Source organism: Pecten maximus, chromosome 3 (genome assembly GCF_902652985.1).
Source record: "Pecten maximus chromosome 3, xPecMax1.1, whole genome shotgun sequence".
Classification (NCBI taxonomy): Eukaryota; Metazoa; Mollusca; class Bivalvia; order Pectinida; family Pectinidae; genus Pecten; species Pecten maximus.
This window is the reverse complement of record NC_047017.1, coordinates 26,540,430-26,567,743: the sequence shown is the minus strand read 5'-3', so window position 1 is coordinate 26,567,743 and position 27,314 is coordinate 26,540,430. Positions and strand designations below refer to the sequence as shown.

General features: G+C 34.6%; 1 protein-coding gene across 1 annotated transcript; it reads left to right on the top strand.

The window, feature by feature from the left end:
* Nucleotides 1-85: 85 nt before the first annotated feature.
* On the top strand, nt 86-23,969 carry LOC117323736 (WD repeat and HMG-box DNA-binding protein 1-like). The gene is given in 26 exon segments (XM_033879158.1): nt 86-212; nt 2,270-2,381; nt 2,616-2,767; nt 3,143-3,251; nt 3,903-4,000; nt 5,129-5,174; nt 5,502-5,594; nt 6,303-6,409; nt 6,926-7,010; nt 7,323-7,370; nt 7,807-7,990; nt 8,891-9,012; nt 9,014-9,061; nt 9,718-9,984; nt 10,201-10,366; nt 11,023-11,140; nt 12,642-12,750; nt 13,373-13,549; nt 13,847-13,978; nt 14,271-14,476; nt 14,959-15,107; nt 15,397-15,482; nt 16,074-16,226; nt 16,769-16,857; nt 18,134-18,269; nt 22,979-23,969. Coding segments are annotated over 26 exon segments (3,309 nt in total). The 5' UTR covers nt 86-138; the 3' UTR covers nt 23,222-23,969.
* Nucleotides 23,970-27,314: the final 3,345 nt, after the last annotated feature.

Here is a 27,314-nt window from a genome sequence, read left to right as displayed (position 1 = left end):
TTTTTTATTTGTCTATTTTGAATAAGTACCTCAATTTCTGAACTTTCAATAATTATTCATTAAACTATAGCATTTAGTGCGGGACGGTACTGGCGCCAAAAACAACTTTTATTTTGCGGGAACTGAAAGGTACTCAAGATGCCGACAGTCCAACCTCTCCGATATGCACACAGCGATGGACACACTGACGTGTGTTTTGATGAAAGTGGAAAGTAATGAAATTATGCTTTCTTTATATTTAGTATTTTCTTCATTCGTGTTCGTCTTTACGATGTTTGCGTATACATGTCATGCATTGTTTACATTTTACATCGGTCCATGATTTGATGTTCATATTCACAGTCTTTTCTAAACTAGAATCCAATTTTAACCAAAGGGCTTACCCCCATTTCCAACACTTGAGGTAATCCCAAACCATTCATAGCTCTTCAATGTTTCAGTTCTTTCATAAGCCCCCTTCCCCTCCCCCTCCCCAATATATACGTGATACACAAAAGTCAAATAAATGTATTCAAAATTTGCTGGTGCCGATTTATTGTGCATGTGCAGTCTATAATTTGCCTGTCAATATTCTCTCGTCGTGTAATCATGTAACACTTAGGTCGTATTAAACAAACATTTATTATCAACACATGTTCAATTCAAAGAAACTCGGTTTAACATGCCCCCGTGGCTGTGGATCACAGGGGCATGTCTAGAACGAATATTCATACCCTGCCTACACTGCTCTCCGGCAGGGTTTGAAGTCCCTCCCATTGGCGATAGTGTAGCAAGCCCCGATGTGATTCACATCGGGCAGTATTTAGCTGTGGTTATAATTTTCTCGGATAAAAAAAACACATGTAAATTGATGATTCTGGTATCTATATATTATCAATATTCAAGCCACAAACCTGCACATTACGTCAATCCTTTGACAATAAATAGTAAAATCCAAAACAAGCAAGACACACAGAGATATCAGTTCAAACATAACGCCATCTTTGATACAAGCGTAAAGGTCAGTTTTCTTATAAGGAAATCAAAATAAATTGATGCTAATGAGATTTCCCACAAGATTTTAACAGATATACAGATTCGGAGTTATATACCTTGGTGAGGATGGTCAATTCATTCTGAAATTCTTTAATTAAGCAAAGTAAGATTCACTTTCTTCACAAGAGTTGCAAAAGACTGGTTAAATATCTCTGATTATATATTTATTTATGGTAGTAGCTTCATCCATATATGGTCACAGGTACCATATTTGGGTCAGCATCCTCGCGAGAGTTCTTCGAGAAGCATCATGGTGGATCACAGAGACAACTCCGAGCAGTATGATATCAGAATATGCGAATTAAAGATTAATTCCAGATTAGACGGTAGGCTAATACATTGCAAAATTGTATTAGAAATGTTTAATTATAGGAACTATTACTCCAAAGTTACACGATATCCGCTATTTGTAGCATTTTCGAGGTTCACTGTTTTGCAATACTACCGTCAATGGAAGGGAATCGTAACTCTGACGACGACCATCTGTCAAAAAATTGTCCGCCCGTCGTCCAGAGCTACGTTATCGCAGCTAGGGCATGTCTAGTCTTATATTAAAAGAAGAAGCCAGAAATACCTATATATTTCTAGCTATTTTCTTAATATAGGACTGGACCCGTGTATGAATCAATAGAAGTTGAAAAGGAATACTTGATAGTTTCAGTTATTTTTTTCTACCTATAAGTCTTTGAATGGTCTTTTAGGGCTGTTTGCCTCAAATCACCACCAGCAAATATATGTTACATGTTATTTTTCTCATGAAAATTTCATGGTGAATATATTTCCCACATTATGTATGTTTACTTTGAGATATAATATATTAGTAAAGACTGCTATACTACAGTCAATCTATTTTATTCCTTAATTGTCACATAAAATTCAGGAATTAATATGGAAATTGTACAGGCAGCAAGCTCTGGGTTGTTGTTGGTGAAAACAGACTGTAAAACCAAAAATCACTGCTGGAATCGAATCAAACGTTGAGCTACGTAATTGGTAAATTATTTTAGGTCGAGATCTGGGCAAAGTTGGGTTTTTTTTCACTAGATAGTTGATGCCTAAATGTCTTATGTACGTACATGTATATGTGATTGAGTCAAATGCTGTGTTTATTTCTAACAATCATAGCATATGATTTTGGCTAAAAAAAAACTTTTAAATTTGGAAATTGAAAACATTTTTTGAAAGAAAAAACAACAAATGTTGAAGGTTAATCTTGTATGATGATGTTTTAAAGGCATATGCTGACATGTGGAACAGATGGAGATGTGCGAGTTTGGGCTGGCATAGATGATGACGATGCAGTCTCTCACAGAGTTGGTGACCGTGTGTATGGTATTATATATAAGGTAGGATTTTGGTAATCTATATCACAATCATTATCATTTAAAAGAAATGTAGATTTTCACAATGATTGTATAGCTCCAAGATGTTCATGCTGAATATTTTTTTAAGGTGTCCTTTCTTTTGCAAGTTTAATTGTTTCAATCAATAATCATATAAATGCTTTTGTATTTGGTGCATATAATTATTTCAATCATGTGAATGCTGTGTTCCTTATTTATTTATTTAATAATTTTCAGAATAGCCGATTCTTTACATCCTCTGATACCAACACTATCCAAGCTCACACCTTCCCTGATGGAGGACCTGATGGCATCCTGACACGTTTCACGGCTCCTGTCAACCACATGGTGATAAATCAGTCCGGCAAGACCATGGTGGCATGCTCAAGGTACTAAGTCATAAGATTCCATATAGATCTGTTAAAAGAAATAAGATGTATTTTACCATTTATACAATCCAATTGTGTGGTTATCTGATGAGAGGATATATTTTGTTCAAAATTTTATACACTTTAAATTTGTAAACATTGATGATGACCCGCTTCAAGGTTGCAATAAAATCTATGAAACTGGAAATTGGAATTTAAAATTATAACTACTTTGAGAAATGAAGTTTTGCGTAAAAATCAGATTCCTGATGAAGAGAAGACCACAATTTATTGAGCAATAATGAGAAATTATGATGGATTAGAAAACAAATTGGTTGTATGATAGGCAGATTTTTTGTAAAGTGTCTTGAGCTAGAGATTAACTTCCATTTCCAGTGACTTCACTATTAAGGCAGTAGAGGTGGAAACATGTAGTCATAAGACTATGCAAGGTCATGAAGCCCCTGTTCTCAGTGTTGCACTGGACCCAAAGGAGGAGTTTGTGGTAGGTACATCTATGTATAATATATTGAGTCCCTGTTGTTTTAAGATTTGATGAAAGTTAATATGCTACATTACTTGTCACAACAATACGTAAAATAGCACCAACAGTATAGAAGTACCATATATAAAATGAACATTAACAAATGAGTAAATACAGAACAAGACTTCTTAAAATGATCCCTAATAAGACAATACATAATTCATATGATTGATATAGTCTGAGCACTATATGATTTCTTTGGGATGCGCTCAATTATTTACTCACTCTAGGTTTAAAAGATGCCAAGAGAGGCTCAAACCTTCGAGGGATGGTAATTGCATATAGTATGCAACTTTTGGTATTTTATAAAAATTTGATGATCACTCTTTTTTCCTATTTATCATATATTTACTTTTTGTTCGAGATTTTGTTGGAGCATTTTTAATTAAATGCATCTCAGTATTGGTAAAAAAAAATAGGAATATTAATGTTAGAGAAAGTATGTGTGTTTTAAAAAGTAATTGCAGATGAATTAAGTCAATTCTTTGGGTATAAAATAATGATCAAATGCAAGTGATACTTTGATCACTTTTATGCAAAAAAACCCACTTATTTTATAATGCAGAATGCACAAGTTGGAACTATGTAGCATTGAATTGTTTTATTCCCCAGGCCTCGTCAAGCTGTGATGGTACTGTTAGGATATGGCAACACACTGACCACTCTCAAGTCACATCCATGAGTATTCTTCCCAAAACAAATGATGTCAGGTAAAATTTAGATTATTATAACTTGGAAAATTGTCAAATCATGCTGCATCTGTGGTCCGTCCAACCAGGTGGCTATATTGGATTTTGACAGTTTTATAGAAGTTTGTTAACTTTTCTTGAGAAATACTTGAATGATATTTCTGAAACTTATTTGGTAGGTGTCTCTTAGTCATTAGCATCCTCCATCCTCACATTATGTAAGAGAGCGTATGTGAATGTTGCCCCTGGAGTATCAAGGATGGGTCCATATAGCCCCAGTGGCCTGAGGGGCAAGGCCCAAATTGGTAAAATATTGACTAAAATTAAAAAAAAAATGTTCTTCACAACTAATAGATATGGTAAAATCAAATGCTCTTCAAAGATAGAAAGGTCTTGAGGTCCTTTACCAAAATTGAGAATTTCATGACCCTGGGCTCTCATGTTTGCCCCTGAGGATGGGGTAAGCTTTATTATAGTTGGTATGGGGAAATCACATTTTTGACTACTATTTGTTTGATTTTAACTGGAATTCATTCTAATTTGCTAACATTATCAGCTTTGCATGACAGCTTGATGGTATGCACATGTTCGCCCTGATTGACCCCCAGGGTCTTATGGGCGGGGCCAAAAATGGTAAAATTAACTGTAATATTTCAAAGCTCAGTTGACCAATAAGGTCCATGGGACTCTTGTCCTCAGATAGCATAATTAGGTACCACTTATTTTCTACTTAAAATTAAAAGAATAAAGATGAGAAAAGTAGAGAAAAAAATCAGTCTTGCATAGACCTAATATTAAAAGATTATTCTATAGTGTCTTGTTTTAACTAATGTGTGATCGAATTATTTCCATTTGCTTGTAAGTTAAAAGTACCTCTGGTGAGCTTCACATTTTGGTTTATTATTGTTTAACGTCCTATCAATAGCTAAGGTTATTTCAGGACTTCACAATCATTTAGTTATTCTATGCATATGGTGAGTGTGGGAGAAAATGTGTCTTACAATTATGTATTTTTATTGTAATCAAATTAATTCTGTTGGTTATTCCCATTTGACAAACCAGTAGACCTCCTGTTGGGTAGCTGTTTTACCGAAAGCCCTTACTGTGCTTGTAATAATTATTGGTGACAATTTCAAAATTTTGTTCCAGTTTATCCAAAACAATGTGTCGGTTATGCTGGGATTTGAAAGGAGAAGTATGTATCCCTGATAATTCAATATGAATATCTGTCGCCAGAAAGTCACTACAAGAATTTATTATGACTTGGCAATTGTACTCTTAAATTAAAAAAATAGAGAAATATCTATTTGATAGATTATTTATTTCTCAGATAATAGATAAAGAATATGTTTAAAATACTGGGAAATAAAACAAAAAATATTTCACTATATTTTAATACCCAATAAAACAACAAATAACTTCGATATTGACTTTCATAGTTTTAGGAAATACCAGGATTAAATTTTTACGTCTATCATTCATATCTGTTTAAGATGCACTTTTTGTATTATGTTTCTTGCAGAACCTTTTTGTTCCTGTGGAAAAGGAAATTCACATTTATGAAAGATCCAGCTGGAAAAAAGTAGGAGCCTTTCAAGATGAAGATATAGCAGGGGTAAGTCTACATCTGGGATTACCTTGAGCTGAAACATTACAAATTTTACTGCTCTTCTAAAGGAGGATTATACACTTACTCATGTCAGACAGGAAATTTGATACCCAATATCAAAGTTTACTTTCTATTGAACAAGCTTATTTCCAAAGTCTGATTGATCAGAATTTCCATAAAAAATCATCAAGATATTAAGCTATTGTGTATTAAAGTGTTACTAGTAGCAGCAGAAGGGCCAATGGAATGAAACAGACTAGACTAAAACCCTTAGACTTTGGTTGTATCTTTGATAAGATTAGAAAAAAAATGTTGTTGATTTGAAATATGGTATTCATAATTAATTCTGAAACAACATTTGTTTAACATAATAAGTTTGTCATATCTCACCCAATTGGATAGTCGCCTGTTATCTAAACTACTTTCATCCGAGTCTTCCCCCTTTACAAAGATTCCTACCTAGACTGACAGTTACATATTTACAAAACCAATATTATAATAAAAAGATTTTGAAATAAACCTTGATATCCACGGGAAGGACCTTGATTTGAAATACAACCATTTGGCGGGTTATAAAACAACATCCGGAAGAAACACTAACATTTTAATTGAATAATTGCGATATGGCATGGATATAGTAGCATATTGCCTGCATCCATTATTTATCATATCATATCGTAATACACTGATGATGTCTGTTTTGTTTGAGAGTAGGTATTGTCTATCCTGGCACTCTCTCCTGACGGTAAGACTCTTGCTGCAGCATCATCAGAAGGAAGTATCCTGGTGTTGGATATAAAGACAAAGAAATGTGTGGATAGGTATGTGTGCACTCGTCCTGTACATTTTATTTGGAATTTTTTTATTTTCTTCTGAAAGTGATCGTGTTTTATTGATCAAATCCATGGTACTGAAATATATAAAAGCTTGGAAAAGACAAGGTAGGACAAAAAAGAGATAATTTGATAAATCTTGTCCTTGTTCCATCCTCTCAATGTTAAACTTAATAACACCACAGGTCTCTTTGTTTCATGCTGACAAACAGGCTGGCTTTTTTTAAATGTAATATTTCATGCATAAATCTTGATGGACCTGCAGGTGTTAATGTAGACTTGGAAAATCTTTGTCAAGGCTTGTCTGAACACAACATAAAATCACCAGGTCTGTCCTTACTTCATAATGAGCGACTCTGGTCCAACCGTTTGGATTTGGACTGCAGTAAACATAAAGCAACCTATATGATCGTTATGAATAATGAAAATAACAAATATCGAAAAGAAAAGAAAAAAAAAATCTAGTTATATACTTAAAACAAATTGATATTAATCTTCAAACAGGTATAGACACCCAAAGAAATTTTCGGTGACTTCCCTAGCATGGAATCCGAAAAAGGCAACAGAGCTAGCCTTTTGTGATCAAGAGGTATGTAAAAAAAAAAAAATACATGTTGGAGGAATTGCTGGCCACTTATAATTATGATCATTATGTTTGAAAAAGTTCTAGGTGCACTTGTGGCAAAAATTAAAAAAAGATAATAATAGAAAAAATACGATGTTTAGTTTCTGTCATTGATCACCTTGCATGCTTATAGAATATCTTATCTGTTTTTACGAGGCAAGAAAGCAGATGTAGATCATAATATGATGTAATGTTTATGATATTTAATTCTTATGAAGGGTGGGAAATGGTATAATGGTGTATTGATTGATGTTAAATGTGATCTTGATACGACAGGGCCAGCTAGGGATGATGGAGAACATCACGCTGTCTTTAGACACCAAGGTTTGTTCAATTTTACCAAAACTTCTACCTTTTGTGTGTCAGTTATATCTAGGTATATATCGGATTGAAGTAAATTCAAACTGGCGCGAGGAAATAAATGTTTTGGGGTTACCAGTGTAGGTTTATATCGGATTGAAGTACCTTGTTTTATGAACATGATGATTATTTATACTAAGGATCAAGAGTGGTAATAATAAATTGTAAGTTTAGCTACCTTTCCAAGTTTCTTAAAAAAAGATGTTTCTTCCTGTATATAAGCATTAAGATAATATAAAAAGCAAAGTGTTAACAGTATATCATTAGAATTACAAATGAGCATGCTCACTTACAAAAGATATCTCCAAATCCTGATTGATACTGGTTTTGAAAAATACCAAGTAACTGTCACCAGCAATTAAAACAACTCTTTAGTAAACAATCAAATGCTTGATTGCAGCAGAGTGTTCCTGTACAGGAGACAAGAGCAAAGGAGACTCTTGGAATATTTGACGATGATGATGACGATGACATGCTGATACAGGCGACAAATGACGAGAAGAAAATGGGAATAGACTTAGGAGCAGATAACTCTGGTGATGACGACCAGATTCCAGTCATAAAACCTTTAGGAGATCTTGATGGTAACTGACCGATGCAATACTGTGTAACATCATTGAGCATTTTGTGTCAATATCATACATATAGAAGAAGTCCGAAATTTTGGCACATTTTTCAGATACAATCTTGCTATAAAATTTCCTCTCTTTTTTTGTGTTATGCATTACAAAAACTTTTTAATAAGATCGAAACAAGACTTAAACGTGACTGAAACCATTGAAGAGCAAATCCTTAAAATGAGATTTGTGTAATGGAAAGTATAAAGGTTAATCGTCTAGGACAGAAACCAATACAGAAACTATACAAATGTAATAAGAACATCATGGTATTGGTAGCAAATGTGTCGGATTGCATCAACCTTTTTGAATCAGTGAATTAAGTTCAAGAGTATGTAGGACTAAACTTATTGTCTGTTTGATAACAAAAGCCTGTTATCTGTATAAATTTACCAGCGAGTTCTTGTTGAATTTGTGTCAAAACTAACTCATTCATCAGCCTATCCGATTGATAAAGCGATGTATATCCGGTCCTTACATTTCAATTCAACATACTTTAACTGGATCATACTTCACATGTCTTTCATTCATGAGTAGATGTTGGTACTTGTGCAAGTCTATATTTACAAAAATGTAGTTAGTCATTGAATTGTCGTCATTTTCATACAAATTATTAGGTCTGAATATAGCATGTATATTTCATGAAAACATTAATTCCTCAATATTTTCTAATGTAGAACAATATGCCTAATTATTTCAACTGATGGTGTATCATTAATGTTTTTATGGTGTAAAATTAAGTATAGTATGTATTTATACAGCAGGTAATGAAATATTACATTGACTATACATTATCCTGATCTTGTGGTGAACCCATGTGTAGATGATGAACTATATAATAAGATGTATATTTGGTTGGTGTATCAGATGATGCTATGTCTAAGAAGTCGGACCAAGACGACAGTGCCAGTGTAATATCGGATGCCCCGCTGGTGTTGCCACCTGCTCCTGTGGTGGTAGAAGGGTTCAAGCCTACACCACTCCAGAATCCCATTCCAGCCAGGGAGTACGCCAATTCACCTCTCCAGCAGATTCATGGTATATTGACATAGGATAATACTCTAGTTTTTCAAAGAATAATTTATTAATCACATTTTCTGTCATGACAAGTGTCAACATTACCTCTGAAGAAAATAATTTCTGATTTTGGAACTTGGCATTATGGTACATAGCGAAAATACTTGATTCATTGTCTGTCGGCTTTTCCTGCTTAGTTTGTACACATAATGACAAGAGCTGGAATTTGTGATCAGTGTTGGTAAAATGCTTGAAATGCTCACAAGTGATTAAAAAGCATTAGTATTCATACTTACGTGCTGTAAAATAGATAAAAAAATGATTGCAATTTCTTAACTGGTAAATTGAGAAAAAGTCCTGGAAAAGCGTTTAAATTTTGGTATGAAAAACCTGTAAAAACCATGTGCTCTGAGATTTTCTCGCAATGGAGAAGATCAGCATTTATGAAAATTTACATATTTATGAGCTGATTTGTCGATGTGCAGGAGGGTATTTCAAGTTGATTCAACTTCCTAATGATTGATGGCGTCTAATGTCAAGTTCACATTTGGCTCTCTTTTAGAGTTGAATGCTTAGTGGGTTCTTTTTTGAGTTGTTAGTTTACTAGCTTAATTAAAAGAGCAATGCAGCTGGAAAGCATTCCACTTGTAATCTTTGTTGACCTGATTTCTGCCCAGGTTTGGAACTCCATTGGAATCATCAAGCAGTACAACACAGAAGAAGAGAACAGCATTGATATAGAGTTCCACAATACATCAGTTCACCATGCCATGCACATCAGCAACTCAAGTAACTACACACTGGCGGACATGTCCTCTGAAGCTGTCGTTCTTGCTGCTGAGAGTGAGGATGGCAACTCCAGCAAACTCACATGCATGCATTTTGGGTCCTGGGACAGCTGCAAAGAGTGGACCACATCCATGCCAGAGGGGGAGGAGATAACGGTTAGTACATATGACCACCTATTTAAAACCTCGTTATATTATAAGAAGTGTTTTCAAAATCAGGGCACTCAGTTGAATTGACTTCAGAAATTTGAAGAGTTAAAAGATGTATCTTAAGCATGCACTGTCACACCCAAAAGTCTGGATGCCTTGAAATTATTTTCCTTTTGTGTATTTTCCATTTTAATTGATGTAAGATGTCTGTGTACTATCTAGGCTGTAACACTGGGTGAGGACTGGGTCGCTGTAGCTACAGACAAGAGAAACATTAGGTTGTTCAGTTTGGGTGGCATACAGCGGGAGATATTTTCCATACCAGGGCCTGTTGTGTGTATGGCAGGTCACACAAATCAGCTGATGCTAGTATACCACAGAGGCATGGGTAAGTCAAAATCTCATTGGCTTATAAACATTTCTCTGTTATTATCTTAAATATCTATATTAACCAAGTGTAAGGAACAACAAGAATTGTAATTGAAAATTTAAAATCCTTTATGAAAATCAATGACATTTTCATACAGACATTTTTCAGAAATATGTGTTATGCATAAAGAGTTACTGTTAGCTTATTACCTATATTATAAATAGATGTACATCAATAGTGAGCTGTTAGAGGAATCTGTGGGTGGGGACATGACCCATAATTTAACAAGGCCCTATTTTAGTTGGTGTGTTTAGGTAAACTAACCCTTTGGCTTTATGATATGTTTCTTGTCTCTTGTTTCTTGATACATTTGTATTATGTGTAATTGATTGATTATTTCATTTTGGAAGTTTGGTTATCTACTCTTGTAAGTCAGAAGGGATATATAGAGGTACTCCTGTATGTAATGCCCAACTTATTCAGTGGTTCCTTTCCTTGACAGATTTAGATCAGCTTCACACAATTATAAAGGACCATGATATCTTGAATGAGTTTGTGTTTCAGGGTAATAGGATCAAATTAAAGGTCATGATTATGTACTATTTCATGAAAAATCCTTATCCTATACCCTCAATTTTAAAGGCGATATAATGTTTGTTGTTTTCTATTTGCAGCCATTCCTGGTGACCAGTGTCTGGGTGTGACATTGATGTATGTGGAAGGAAAACAGAGCACTGTGTTGGGAGGACAACCCCTACCTCTCTCCCCAAAGACTGCACTGGCTTGGACTGGGTAATACACCTTATTGACAGTGTGTACAGACCAACAGTTCTATATGTTTAAATATTGGGGATCATTGTCGCATGAAAATATTGAAATTACTTGGATAGTGTCATGTTTGTCAATTCCTTTTAAATTATCATTAGTTTTCTGAAATTGTTGTTAGTTTTGACCTGATGGGCATTATTTCTGTTGATTTTAACAGTTCTTAAACCAGTCGAAATACAGTCAAACTTGTAATAGCGGACACCCTTATATAGCGGACACCTGTCCATAACGGACACTTCCAGGAATCCCCAATGAAAATCACTATATAAATATCATGTATATAGCGGACACCTTCCTAATGCGGACAGCGGACACTTATTTTTGTCCGTAAAGTTGTTAAAAATTCTGTATAACGGACACGTGAAACCATAGCCGTGTTGATTTTTGTGTGTAAAACGTTTCTAAATAACAAGCAAAGCCTTAATTACTCAACTCCCCTGGCAGCAATGCTAACTTAGGAAGCCACTTCATCAGTCACTAATTGTCCTGTTACCTGTAAGTTGCTGTAACAATGGGCAGTAATTACAAGCGAGTGACCGATCGCCATCGGCAGAGGTGTTTGTTTACTCAACCGGTGACAGCTAAGCTTAGCCATTCAACCATAGCCTAGACAACAAGAATGGTCAGGGGGTAATTAAATCAATATCAAGACCAACAAAAGAGGGACAAAGCAATAGTTATGTCTGTCATAATTGTTTTACTTACAAAATCCACCGTATGCAAATCTGACAGGGCAGGCACATGGTTGTCAGCCGCCATTTTCTCACACTCGGAACTCCTCGGAATACGACTACGTAACATATTAAGAACAGCTGAAGAGTTCCGAGTGTCTTTGTATACACTATACTAATTTACTGAACCAGAAAACGGTATTTATTAAATTAAATCCCTACATGGATTTCAGAAAATATGTCTCAAAATAAATGCTTAGGGATTATAATTATCAGAGGAAAATGCACTTTCGTTTATAAAGAGTTAATGCTGTAATAGAAAAGATATTTCAAACATATTTATTTTCCAAAATATTGAGGATTAATGAAAATTGTTTTACTATGATAAGAATTACCTTTACATTTTTTACTATGTTGAGTATTTGTCTGAATAGATATTGTGTATAGTATGATATTGTGAAGATTGGTTTAAAAACTATAGGCTTAATATAAATTATTAAAAATATCAACTTCAATTTTTGTGTCAGATGAATGGTTGAAAATTAATTAAGCATTTATCTTTAATTATTTGTCTTTTATTCATTTGTTTAAGTGTTGAAATATAATAAATCAGGTGACATATAGTGTACTTTAAACAGACTTTGGTTTGTTTCTTCATTTATAAGGGACATAACTCGTTGAACCTCTATATAAAGGACACCTCTCTATAAAGGACACTTTTGTCTTGTCCCTTAGGTGTCCTTTATAGACAGGTTCGACTGTACATAATAGCTGTTGTTTCTTTTCTTCTTCAGTTTTTCAGCTGAAGGGACACCTTTCTACATGGAGTCTTCTGGCATTGTCAGGATGTTAAATCGGAAGTTTGGTCCAAGCTGGATTCAAGTGGCCAACACAAAATCACATGTATGTATGATGTAGATTTCTTTTATCAGTGTTTGTTCAAAATAGAAATAACAAGCATAAGGAGGCTGTAATATGTCTATATAGGAACATTTATCATGTATGGTATTACAATGTTAAAAGATGTTTCCAAATTACAACCTAATTATGCCATAAATTGATTGTCGATGTCATTATTTTAACATCCTACATGCTGAGGACTGCATGTTTTATAATATTCAACAAATAAACCCAATACATAATCTAACTTAACATACCAATTTATAAGACACCGACATCAACAGTATGCCTTTAACAGGTTTTTTTACACATCAGACACTAAAGCAATTTACCCTTGCACATTTTAACTCATTCACATGAATTAGGATGTAAAAAACTGTGTTAATACCATACATTTAACAGGGCTGTTAAATGTTGAATAATTGTTCTTTGTGCCATTTAATCACAAGATCGATAAAATAAATAGGGAAAACTTGTACTTTACAAAAGGGGGAAAAAAATCAAAATAACCAATTCAGAGAAATATGACAGTAAATGACAGTTGTTTAATCCAGAAATATTTGGCCTGGACTTTTATGTAAATTATCAATGAATTTATCGTTTTAATCATCAATATTTTTTTAAGGCAAAGGGGAAATCTGATCACTACTGGATTGTAGGGGTGAATGAGAACCCCCAACAGTTACGCTGTATCCCCTGTAAGGGGTCCAGATACCCTCCGGTCCTGCCCCGTCCTGCCGTGTCTATACTACCGTTTCACGTGCCTTTCTGTGAGATGAATACTGAGAAGAGTCAGTATGAGGTATGTTTCCCCTAGTAATGAGTTAATGAAAGAAAAAAGTATTAATTAAAATACCATATATATGTATACATGAATTTTTTTTTGTAATTATTGAGAAAGAAAGAAAGAAAGAAAGAAAGATTATGCATATCTTGTTCTTTGTACCAGAATACTGTGTCCAAAATTTCCAATACTATAGACATAGGTACAAATATTGCGTACAGGAATCTAATATCCAATCAAATCTGACAAACAAGAATAAACTGGGTGTAGACCGAACATCTGATTGAATTTTAATAATGTTTTATGTGTTTGAAGGAAACCTTGTGGAGGACTCGACTGTTTGGCCAACACTTTGACCAGTGGATGGCCCAAGGATTTGAGTTTGAATCTTCAAGGAAAGTTGATAACCTGAAACCTGCTCAGGAAGCCCTAATGAAACTCTTTGCTGTATGTTTTACTATTACTATACTGTACGCCCAAATAAATGATTATGTTTATTAGCCGCTTAAAGAAAAATTACACTACTGCCCACAATTCTGTGATGCTGAATTTGTATTTTTTTTTATAGGGAAATATGTGATTGTCATATAAATTGTTTCTGTTATGTTGCATTGGGAAATAGCATGTTGCCTAAAACATTCAGTAAGCTATCAAAAACAAAGTTGCTGGACTATCTCAAACCTCCTGATCAGCTTACAAAATAAGTGACTTTGTATACAGAATGTTTGATCTGTTACAGTTGTCAGCACGATCCGACCGTGAGTTCCGAGCCCTAGAGGTTTGTGAGATGATGCCAGAACAGCACACACTTCAACTAGCCATTAAATATGCCAGTCGTATCAAACATATGCATCTGGCTGAGCGAATCAGTGAGTTGGCTCAACAGAAAGAGGAAGAGGCAGAACAAGAGGAGGAGGAGGAGGAGGAGGATGTACAGCAAGCTAGGTAGACTTGTGGAGATAATATGTAGTGAAAGTTTCATAAAATATTTTCAAAATTTATGAAGGTCGTATAATTTTAGCTTCCTTATTTTAGTACAAATTGTCCAAGGCACCTAGAGTTTGCTCTGTTGCTATCAACTCAGTCAAGAAATTCATCATTATTGACTGAAAATAGATTATAAGAATATGATTTGTAACTAGATCTATGTTTAATAGGTCATTGCCTAACACATCTTTTGAAGAACTTTGACCTGTTATTGTTATTTATAGTTATTGAACATATTTATAAATTTGAATGTATCATTAGAATAATCTGTTGTTTGTGTATCTAAATGATTTCTTCTATCAAGTGTGAAGTTTTTTAGATGTATTGTACCTTCATTGGGAGATATTATGAATTTCTTAAATCGAAAAAAAAACCAACATATTTTTGTCTCATTTATAAGCCATATTGTCTTGCATTTAATAACGTGAGATTTATTTCAGTTATAATCCTGCCCCGGCCTGGACTGGTAGAAATGGCCATATGGGAGTACAACCAAGGGGTCACTCAATACAGGACGAAGAGGTGATGGATGAAGGTGATGAGGAAATCAATATGGATGAAGAAGAGGAAGATGAGGAGAGACCATCAGGTACTGTATTGCACAAGGACTTAAAATAAACCCTCAACATCCTAGTGCCTGAAATAATTAAGTAAGCATGAAGTTGAATGAGAAACCATTTGTGTTTAAATGAATTTAGTCATGAAGAGAATTGTATGTATTTTGTGGGATTTTTTCTATTTTGATTTTTGCATCTTAAAAATGAAAATTATCTATGTCAATTTAAAACAATTGTAGTTCACTGTTAACTGGGTTTTCATTCTTTGATATCACAAACTGCCAAAATTTTCATTCTAATTTATATTTGTATCTTGATTAGGTCCTATGTTAAATTTTAAATCAAAATCGGAGAAACCAACCCGACCCCAATTTATTTCATCGGCAAGGTCATCTAACCCTTTCAAGGTAAGCAAATGACGTTTTATATTCCTATAACTGATTACTTGTCTAAGCTTGTTTTTGTTATTTGGGAGAGTTTACATACCTTTGTCATGATGCACACGTAATGTAGATTGTAATAGTTTACATCTAGCTATATTGACACATATATATATGTAGTTATTTGTATTTAAATCAAAGGTTCGTTTATACAAGATTACTTAGATATTGAAATTAGACAAACTGTATAGTTAATCATGAGGTCTTGTTACAGGATTGTACAAGTATTCTGCTTTATCACTAACATGACTGTTCTTCTCACTATTATTTAGGGTACAACAATCATATGTCTTAGCAGGCAATAAGCACTATACCTGAGTATAAGCCCACCCATATCTTTTGTAATAAGGTAAAAATACTACAAACTATTTCCATGCAGTAGCTCAATGCTAATTTCAAAGTTGGTGTTGAACCACAGAGATTATTAAAAATAAATATCAAAACTTCTGATGACATGGATATCCCCACATAGATACATTATTATCTGCAAGCACTTGATCCCAAAACTAGAAATACTGAAATTCTTGTATGTTCATCACGTATGAAATATTGACACAGATGTCCCAGGGATCACAGAAGACAACCCCAAGTGGAGGTGCAAAGGGAACACAGGTGTTTGACAGTATGAATCGAAAAAAAGTAGATAAAAGTAAGGCAGCAGATCCCATCATCATTGGCAAGCCAGGAAAGATACTTGTTAAACCCAAAAAGGTATTGATCCAACACCTGATTTGGTATTACACAGGTACACTTGTACCGAAATGTTTCTATGCATGTGAAATTAATAATTATGTTTTTATGGGCAATAGGTTTTGAGATAAGATGTACATCTTGGTGTTGCAATGATAGGAATGTCTGACGATTTTTACATATGGGCTGTTCCAGGAAAACATATGGGACCGGTAAAAGGCACTGAAATATATAATTATATGTGGCAGGGTGGTCTCAAATGAAGATCACATCTATCGGTTGGTGGGATTAGAAATGAATTGATTTTGTTGTTTGGTGTATTTGATGTGTTTGTACCATTTTTACGTTAAAATTGCTTCTATACCAGAGTACCGTTCACAAAAGAGGTGAATATGTGGAAGGGTCATTAAAATTTTTAAAATTGCTTTTATTGGTGGGTCCCCTAATGTGCCTTCCCCCCTCCCATATCTGTTTTCCTGGAACTAGAATTTGACGTGGAAATGAATGTTACCAATGCACCATACAAACATCATCTTTACATGTAGTATTCTTTAATGTTGCAGTCCACACAGGGAAATTTATTTGCAACAAAACCTAAAACAGATACACCAAAGTCTGATACTCCTTGTGAGACTCCTACCCCTCAGCAAAGGTGAGAAAATTGTTGTAGACTTTTAAAGGCGTGTCTAAATTAATACCTGCTTTGAAAAGCGGTTAACTTTAATTCATTCCTTATGAATAATATAAAGTAAGAACCAAGAAAGGTCATATTAACAATCAGAAAATAATTTATGGATTTAAATGGCAAAAAAAAAGAGGTTCATGAAGGAATTGACTTGTTTTGACATATACATAGCTGAATTATTATGCTATTACCTTAGAATATATATCTTGAGGAGAATTCCAGAATTCAAGAAATTCTATGGATTAGATGCTGGAGAAAATGCATCTTATTACATGGTAACATTTAAATCAGATATCTCCTTTCAGTGGTTCTGTTTGACAAATAAGTAATCCTGCTACTAAGTAGATATTTTATTGGAATAGTCCTAAACTGGACTTGTTTCACAACTGATATGGCACGTGATAAAATTCTTAACATGTGATTTTTTTGTTTGTTTACACACAGTAGTGAGTAACCATTTTCAAAGCCTCTGATTGATCATTTCTCACCCCCAACAAATCTGATAGGCTAACCTCTGACCTTTGACCACATACTACTTTTATTATCGCTCATTATTTTTGTTGTTGTCTGTCAATCAAAAATGTCAACATGGCCACGTTAGTTGATTTTCAGATTTAGAAAAGACTCCCTAAAGCCTGTGTCTTTTTTAAATTTGAAAATTTACTTACTCGAGTTAGATAAACATTACTTGTTGGGGAACCCCTTACCATCCTCGACCGGCAGGCAATAAAGTCTTAAAGAAACTAAACGAAAGAAATTTAAAGTTTTATTGTGTCATCTAACATGGGTTATTCTAATTTCTATATATACATATATACAGGGATATTTGAATAAAAGATTTAAATTGAAATTCAATGGGAGTATTATGGTATAGCGTCTGCACCTGTTTGTTAAAATTTTGATGCATGTTTCTTCAGTGGTCTACAGTTCAGTTAATGTGTAATTGTCCTCATTTTTGGCATAGATGATTTTGTAGGTCTAGCAATGACACTGGATTTGATTTCTGAAATAGTTTCTATGATGGGCATATTATGCATTCATATGCAGTGCTCTTGTTTATGTGTTTCAACCACATAGTTTTTTTAAATAAAAAGAATTAAGTTTGGCCTTGGTTTGATAATGACATTGTTGATTATTATATAGAATGGCAAGCTGAATAATGGCTAGTTCCTGTTATCGGTGGTGAGAAACAGTCTAGGTTTTATAAACTATCCCTTGTTGATTGTTGATGTTTGTTGTGTAGTACACCGTCAGCATTCGACCTGTGGCTAGAGAAGAATCGAATAGAACTGGAAGAGGAACATCCTGACCTGGGAGATGCAGATCTGGTACAAACCGCTGCAGAGCGTTTCCGGGACGTCCCTAGAGAGGAAAAACAGGTGAGTGAAAGGAGAAGCACTTTACTGGTACAGTTGGAATAGAGAAGTACTCATATGTTAGACATACTAATAAATTTAGAAGGAATAGATATTCTGGTAGAATAATATCTATAGACGATACACATAAAATTCACACAAGATGAATTAATTGGCATATGCCATTCAAGATAACATGCGTCAAATATACTTAAACATTTAAATTATTTCTTCTTAATAACCAAAAGGCCCACAGGCCCAATATTGGGTCTGTAGCATGCTAGGATGAAGGGCTACCAACTTTTTTCAAATGGATGACCTTGACCTTCATTCAAGGTCACAGGTCAAATATGCTAAAATCTTTAAATGACGTCTTTTTGATAATCAAAAGGCTCACTGACCCAATATTAAGTCTGTAGCATGCTGGGATGAAGGGTTACCAAATCTGTAAGGGTCTTCTGGTCAAACTTCAATCATACGGAATTTGTGGAGAGTTACATTCTTGGTTACAAAATTATCTATGTCACAGACGACAAAAAGTCTTTTTAAACAATTCATATTCTCAATTGGGTTTAAATTTAGCAGGGGTTCCCCAAGGTTCAATCCTAGGTCCACTTTTGTTTTTAATATATATAAATGATATTGCCGATGTTCTTGAGTCAGCTGCTCGTCTTTTTGCAGATGATACCTCTATGCTAATGTCTTCGTCATCCTGTCTTGAAATTGAAACTGTTTTAAATAGGGATCTAAATTCTTTAAATCTTTGGTCTAAAACTTGGCTAGTTACATTTAATCCAGACAAAACTGATGTAATATTTATTTCTAATTCTAATGACTTAGACGAAGACCTAGAATTGAACTTTGATGGGAAAAATTTGATTTTTACTGACAACCATAAACATCTCGGAGTATATTTTAATTCGAATGCCAAATGGGGAGATCACATTAACGCAATATACAGTTCTGTTATGAAGAAAATTAACGTTTTAAGAAAATTGAAGTTTTTACTAAGCCGTGAATGTCTTTTAAGAATTTACAAATCATTCATCTTACCAGTTTTAGAATATGCATGTGAGGTATGGGATGGTTGCACCAAAGCCGAATCAGAATTGTTGGAGAAAGCCCAAAGGGAGGCCATTCGTATCATAACAGGCCTTCCGTCTTATGCAAATATCGAATATTTATATTTTGAATCAGGTTTAGATACCCTATCAAATCGTAGAAATCGAAGAAAACTCCAACTTTTATATAAAATGCAAAATAACTTAACACCAATTTATTTGAATGATCTCCTACCATCTACAGTAGCAGAAAATAACCGATATCCTCTTAGAAATGATAATAATTACAGAGTTCCTCCATTTCAGCTTTCTCTTACAAATAGTTCTTTTATACCATCTACTATTCGTAGTTGGAATTCATTAGATTTATCCGGACGATCATTACCTTCTTTACCTTTATTTGTAAATTCTTTGGCTTTAAACGTGCAACCATCCCCACCTATCTATTTCGGTTTGGGTGAAAGAAAATTCAATATTATGCACACCAGACTAAGACACCAGTGTAGTCCACTTAAGTACGATTTGTATCGTGTAAATCTTGTTGATGATCCAGCTTGCTCATGTGGATATCCATGTGAGAATGCCTTTCACTTTTTATTTGAATGTCGCCTTTATGCTCAGGAAAGACGTATTATGCTACAACATATAAATGCCTTTGGAACAGAACCTAGTTTAAAACTTCTATTGTATGGTAATACTCAATTTTCCGTAGATCTAAATTGTCGTATTTTTAGACTTGTGCATTTATTCATAAAATCCAGCAACAGATTTTAAAATATTTATAAAGTTCTTGTGAACTATTGTGTTTGTATTAAATTTTCATAGTCATTCAAACTTTATGCCTATTTCTATATGTAATATACATGTGTTTATATGTGTAATGGGAGAAGGCCTTAGTAAGTTGCAATAACTTGTGCCTAATCCCTTTTCCTTTATTGAAATAAAATATGTTTAAAGTAAAGTAAAGTAAAGTACCAAATCTGTTCAAATGGATGACATTGAGCTTCATACAAGGTCGTAGGGGTCAAATATGCTAAAATCTTTAAATGATGTCTTCTTGATAACCAAAAGGCCCAGATACCCAATATTAGGTCTGTAGCATGCTTGGATGAAGGGCTACCAAGTCTGTTCAAATGTATGACATTGACCTTCATTCAAGGTCGCAGGGGCCAAATATGCTAAAATATATCAAAACTCAGGTGACCGTTCAACCTTGTTAACTACATTCTCCATTGTGGTTTTATTAGCCAGGATTATAGAATTGAAACCTGAAGTAAAAGTTGATAAAAAGAACAGTTATCCTAACATTTCATCGACAAATCTTTGGCCTCAAGATTAATTGTTAGAACATAACAAAAAAAATGGAACACTTTTATGCTGGCATACCTAACCATTATGATACAAAGAAACCTGAAAAAAATATTGAGATTGATATTCCTCTGTCTATGAATTGTTTATCTTTAAATCACACCATATTCACCAACACAATTCCAGTTTTAGATATTTATACAAGCCAATACTTAACCAATTAACTGCCTTCTATGGGAAGTTATTGTCCTCTAATTCTCACAGGATTAGAGCTAAATTGATAAGTTTTTCTTAAATTATCCTGTATTGTGTTATCAGATTCCAAAGTCAAATATCACACTGTCAATGGAACCTGCTCTTGTGGTGTCTCGAGTACAAGTGACCATTTTCTGCAAAAAAATACAGGTTTTTGAAATCCTAATTTAATTTCAACATTTTAATCAATATATTTGACCATGAGTATATTCACCTTGCATGCAAAATAAGACATAAATCGTTGTAACATTTATTATTAGGGATCTTTAAAATGTTAGACTCGATAGTGAAGTGAAAAATACACCTAATACAGTAACGTCAGACAAAATAAGTCATTTAGGGACATCACAAACATGTCCTTCATATCACTGCATCAAGGGGAGTTATGTGAGAATTGTGATATAACTTTCTATTTTGTTAGGTAAGTTTATATAGTGACAATTCAGAGGAAATGGAAATAGTGAAGTATGCACAAGTTTATCAGTTATTACATATATAGTATAATTTTTATACCCCCGCAACGAAGTTAGGGGGTATACTGGAATCAGGTTGTCTGTCTCTCCGTCTGTCTGTAGACGCATTTTGTCCAGACAACTCCTCCTAAACCGATGGGCCAATTCCAATGAAACTTCACACAAATATTAATGATCATGTGTAGATGTGCATGCCACTTTATTTTTTCAAAATTATGGTTGCTATGGCAACTGGTCACTATAAACAGGTTTTCCGATAAGGACCATAACTTTAAGGTTGTCCAGACAACTGTACCGAAACATGTTTTAGTCAAAAATATTGGCGTGTATATGTATCAGACAGCCAGATATTTACCACACACTTGTAGTAAACTAGGCTATCTAATTTATATTGACCACATGTCTGTTGACCATCTCAGGGGCATAAGATTAATTACCTGGTGCTAGCATGTATTATCTAACAATATTACGTAAATGTTTATATCACCATGCAACGTAGACTACTGGACATGTGTATCTTTGGTATTTAAGAACCAGATAGTAAGCAGTTCGGGGCAGTAGTCGGGAGGCGGTCAACGAGCCACTCCAAGACAATGTCCTGGGCGGCAGCCCAGGATAAGTCATTACACTACTGTGTGAAATATGTTTGTACATAAACCATAATAAAAAGGTTGGCCAACGAACGAGTGTACACTTATGCCTTTTATCATCTGACACCAACAACATCACGGAACAAACTATTAAATATTATACAACTCCTCCTAAACCGAAGGGCCAATTTAAATGAAACTTCACACAAATATAGAGGACCATGTGTAGATGTGCATCTCACTTTTTTTCCCCTCAAAATTATGGTTGCTATGGCAACTGGTCACTATAAACAGGTTTTCCGATAAGAACCATAACTTTATGCTTGTCCGGACAACTCCTCCTAAACCGAAGGGCCAATTTCAATGAAACTTCACACAAATATAGAGGACCATGGGTAGATGTGCATGCCACTTTCTTTTTCTCAAAATTATGGTTGTTATGGCAACTGGTCACTATATTACTGGGTTATCTTTGTTAGCCTCTAATTAACAGTTCCAATTCACCATTGACTCGTGCAGATTGCGGGGTATTAGTCAGCCATCCTGGCGACAGTTCTAGTTTTTTTTTTGCATCAATTCGAAAGAAGATCCAATGTCTGTGTAGGGGCCACAATAGGTCAATTGATTAGAGTGCCGGCCACGTAATCTCAGATGAAGATCTGACATGCCTGGTTTGATGCTCCCTACCTGTGTCAGTTTATGTTTCTGAGGATGCTGAGAAACGGGCTGGTCTGTGCTGTTGTGGTATTGCCCTTGGTCAAGACACTTTACAGTAATTGATCTGGATGGCATGCAACGGGCCTTCTGTATATGTTGTTCAGTGAGGCAGTCACTAACTACTACAAGGAGACCCTGGCTGTTCATGGGGGCGATAAACCTAGCAAGCATATAAATAAACCAATGTCTGTGAGAGGCAGGTGAATGAATCTTTTCTGAGATGAAATTTTAAGCATGTATATGAGTGTTTATCAGAAACATTGTATACCTGGTACTATCACGATGTTGTTTTGATGGAATTGTAATGAATGTTTTTGTTTTGATTGTAGGTTTGGATCACCAAAGCAAAACAACTTAAGTCAGAAAATTCAGAAAATGTACAAAACACAGAAAATACAAGTGCAGAAATTTCAGCTGAAAACAAGAAACGAAAACGAGATGAAATGGACCCTAAAGGAATAAAAGACATTGCTAATAAAAAGAAAAAAGAAAGTTTTTTAGATAGTAATAAGAAACCATTGTCACAAAGCACCAACTCTAAACTTGCTGGATTTGCTTTTCAAAAAGATTGAATTATACGTACTTTAGTAATTTAAGATGTTATGGACTTTTAATGCAATGTTGATATCTTCCATTTAAATGACTATATAGAAAGATAAATATTAAGATTGGCATTGAAATAATTAACAAGCCAGCTTGGCTGAACCATTTAAGTGTGTGTCATAGTGTTAGGTTGCCATCATGTTGAATCGTACTGTACCACTGAAGTTAAGTGTTTTGTTTATGGCTGTGTAGTACCTGATCATGTTTTTGTACAAGATGTCTTCTCAGATTTTATTTGGCGTGATAAATAAGTTCCTATCATGAGGTCATAAAACTATCTGTAACTCGATATGGCAATGTTTAATGACGGAATATAATTTTGAAGTTCACTATGACTACATGATAAGGGTATGGCAATGTTGATTCATTTATCCATGAAATATATCTTCAACCTGTATGTGTACTATACGGGTTGTTTAAGGTGATATTTGAATGGTTGAAAACTTACCGCTGTTTTCCCCCCAGATTGAATAGTTATAAAACCTACCTCTATTTTCCTGGAAACATTACTTAACTAAAGTAATTGTTAAATGTACATGGTCTGTCAATGTATATGTCTTGAGGTGTTCTCATTGTAGTCAGTTGACTAAACAAACCAGCAGGTTTATATTTATTGTACAGAGTAGGAGGATTTCACTAATTTCTTCGATTATGTGTGAAAGAAAAGTATATTTTTAATATGTGTATGAAATTAAAGTGCTATTGCTAAACAACCGAGTCTGTTTTACGATGTTTCTTTTTGCTCAATTAAATAGCACAACAGCCCCTATCAGACCTGGGGAGGTGCTGTAGGCCTACGTTTACTTTATGCCTGGCCATCTTTCCGGGTCTATCTCCTATACTGTCACTAGAACTTCCTCTTTGATGCTTTCACTTTTCCCAACATTTTGACATTTGACAAAAAAAAAAAAGAGCTAATGATGATGGTACATTTTTAGGTCATTCGAGAGGAATTCTCAAATGACTTGTACTTATCACTTTTTGACTGTCATGCGTTCTTTACTTTACATTTTTGATCTCTCATTAGTTATAAGCAAGAGGCCCTGGGGGCGAGTCAGGGGTTTTTGGGACCGTTTTGTCATAAAAATGTTTCTTTTCTCACTAATTTTTGATGTTACTACCAAATGCAAATTATGCGAGAAAATAACCAAGACCTGTTCAAAACAGCAGATAACTTTGCATAACAAAAAAAACTCCATGGCACAAACAGAATCATTCAAGGCCACCAGGCTGAAATATGCAACACACTTGGAAACCTTATATTTGGTCTGTAGCATTCTGGGGTGAACGACATTGACCTCAAATTCAATGTCATGGGAATTTGATATACCAAAATATAATTATCAAAACTCAGGTGACCGTTTTCTTGTATTATTTCATTTTCAAATCATCTTCGGAAACCAAAAATGAGACATTCCGTACAAGCCTGTTCGGTTATGTAGAAATATGTATTCCATTTACCAGAGCGACTTACTAGTAACGTCACGCCATATCATTCATTAATATAACCTTGGACACCACAGGGGCTTGGCACGATTTTCCAAATGATGGTCCATATATATATATATATATATATATGTATATATGTATTATAGTGTCTATAATACATATATATATATGGACCATCATTTGGAAAATCGTGCCAAGCCCCTGTGTTGGACACCACAGGGTAGAACAAGCCGCGTTCGTCGGGTACCAAGTGACACTGACTCTTGTAAAATACTAATAATATGGAGCAGAAACAAGAACAATTTTCAAATTAACATACTGCTTTGAAATTGTCAGGCAAAGGTAAATACGCCGAACGTGCCTATAATTAGGCTAGATTTACAAACGATATACATTTTAAAGGTCGGACTTCCTGGTTTCTGTTAAGATTATTTGATCGTCAGTACATTTTAAAGCTGAAGCTACTTCTCAGGTAGATCTTAATATCAACCGCTCTAGTTGACGTGCTGTATATCTAATAATTTTGTCGCACTCAAATTTCAGCGCATTGCCGAATTTGAACAGATTTGAGTGCACCAATACTATTTTGACAAAATGTGTAATGATCGCAATTTTAGCTTACATGAATTATAGTCTCTGTGAAATTAGCTCAACATACGACATTCAACATTCAACATTCAAAAAATTCATATGTGTTTTCACTGTCCACCGAGGGAACTTTTGAATGTTCAGCGGCTCAACATACGGCATACGATATTCAGATTTTGAATGTTCAGCCGCTCAACATACGGCATTCAGATTTTGAATGTTCAGCCTCTCATCATACGACATTCAAATTTTGAATGTTCAGCGGCTCAACATACGACATTCAAAAAAATCATATCGTGTGTTTTCACTAGCCAACGAGGGAACTTTTGAATGTTCAGCGGCTAGACATACGACATACACCATTCAGATTTGACATACGACATACAACATTCACAGACCTGCCAACTACTACTATTTTATAGTAATCTTTACTATTTTGTGGTGGTCGTTACTCTTTTTTCTTTCGAAATAGTAGCAAATTACTCTTTTTGATGCAATAGATTTGGCAAGAATTGTTAAGAATTACTCTTTTTTTGCTCAAAAATGGGCCAAATTACTATTTTTGAATTTGAAAGGTTGGCAGGTCTGCATTCAGATTTTGAATGTTATGGAGGTGTAGGGTTCAATCCAACTTTCATACCAATGGTAAAAATGAGGTATTAAGGAGTTTTTTGAAATTTAACGTTTACGAACTTTGCAACTACAACGTACGAAGGACGACTTCTTTAGGGTAACCTGGTCCTTTTAGACAGGTGACTTAAAAACGCATATTTATAATTATTTCCGGGGGCATTTAGGAAATGTCATACACGTTTGATTAAGCATTGATCAGGCTATTTTACATACGTCTAAATCATGTTAACATATATGTATACCATAGGAAATTAACAAAGGAATTCGCAAAATAAGCCCATAAGAGTGATCATGTGACTATTTAACTGTATTGCCATTGCTTTAAATAAATTGACCACTTCCACATTCCAATGGCAGTACGGTCAGACGCGAAGCTATTTTGACTCTCAGTTTATTTTAAAATGAAAATATTTTACACATGGTCCTAATGATTAACTTTTGTCAATAATAGTGTGACGTAAAAGCTCAGTTTAACGGTAACAGCGATTATGTAAACTTCACCAAATGGAAACAACATGCTCTTGTATTCTTGTATTTGCCGATTATTTCAAGTATGAAATCCAAAGTCAGTTCAGAAGAGCAAAAAATGGATATCCGTGCACAGAGAGTAATATAAGCAAATCACTTTAGTTAATGACATACTTCCGCAACATCACACACGATTTATGAAAACGAAGAGTGGTTCTTAATATTGTTTCACAAGGAAGACATGCGGCGGAAACCAAGTGTCCACATCTCGTGGGAGAGGTTAAAGCTCTCCAATCAACCATATTTTTAGAATTTGTATGCACTTTCGAAGATATGTTTTGATGTTCAAACTGTTGAAAGTGTGGAGGCATGCTTATATTAAGGCTAAACTGAATCTGTTTTTATTTATCTATTTATTAATTTTTTTTTTTTTTGTAACTTTAAGACTTTACCCGCAACGTAAGGGACATTTTATCTGCGAGAGGAATAACTGGATCCGTGGTAGCTGGTAGCAACACTAGGGAAAAGATGACAGTGAAAACGTGGGTGACGGATTTTAAGCGCGGCCAATAGAGCCTTGAGAATGGCCTCCGTCCTGGAAGGCCTGTCAATGTTGCAACCTCCGAAATGGCCAATAAAGTTCATGCTATTATTTTGACTGGCAGACTAGTCACAGAAAGATATATAGCCAATAGAGTTGGCATTTCACAGGAAAGAGTACACTCCATTCTGACCGGGGATCTTGCAATGAGAAAGCTTTCGGCCCGATGGGTATCAATACTTTTGACAGTTGATCAGAAGCATACCAGTTATAAAAAGAAGATTGGAATTGGAGAGAGATGATATTGAATTACTCTGGCTTGAGGTTCGTGTAGATATTCATACATTTCTTTTTGGTTGTATTTATAGACCTGATAATAATGT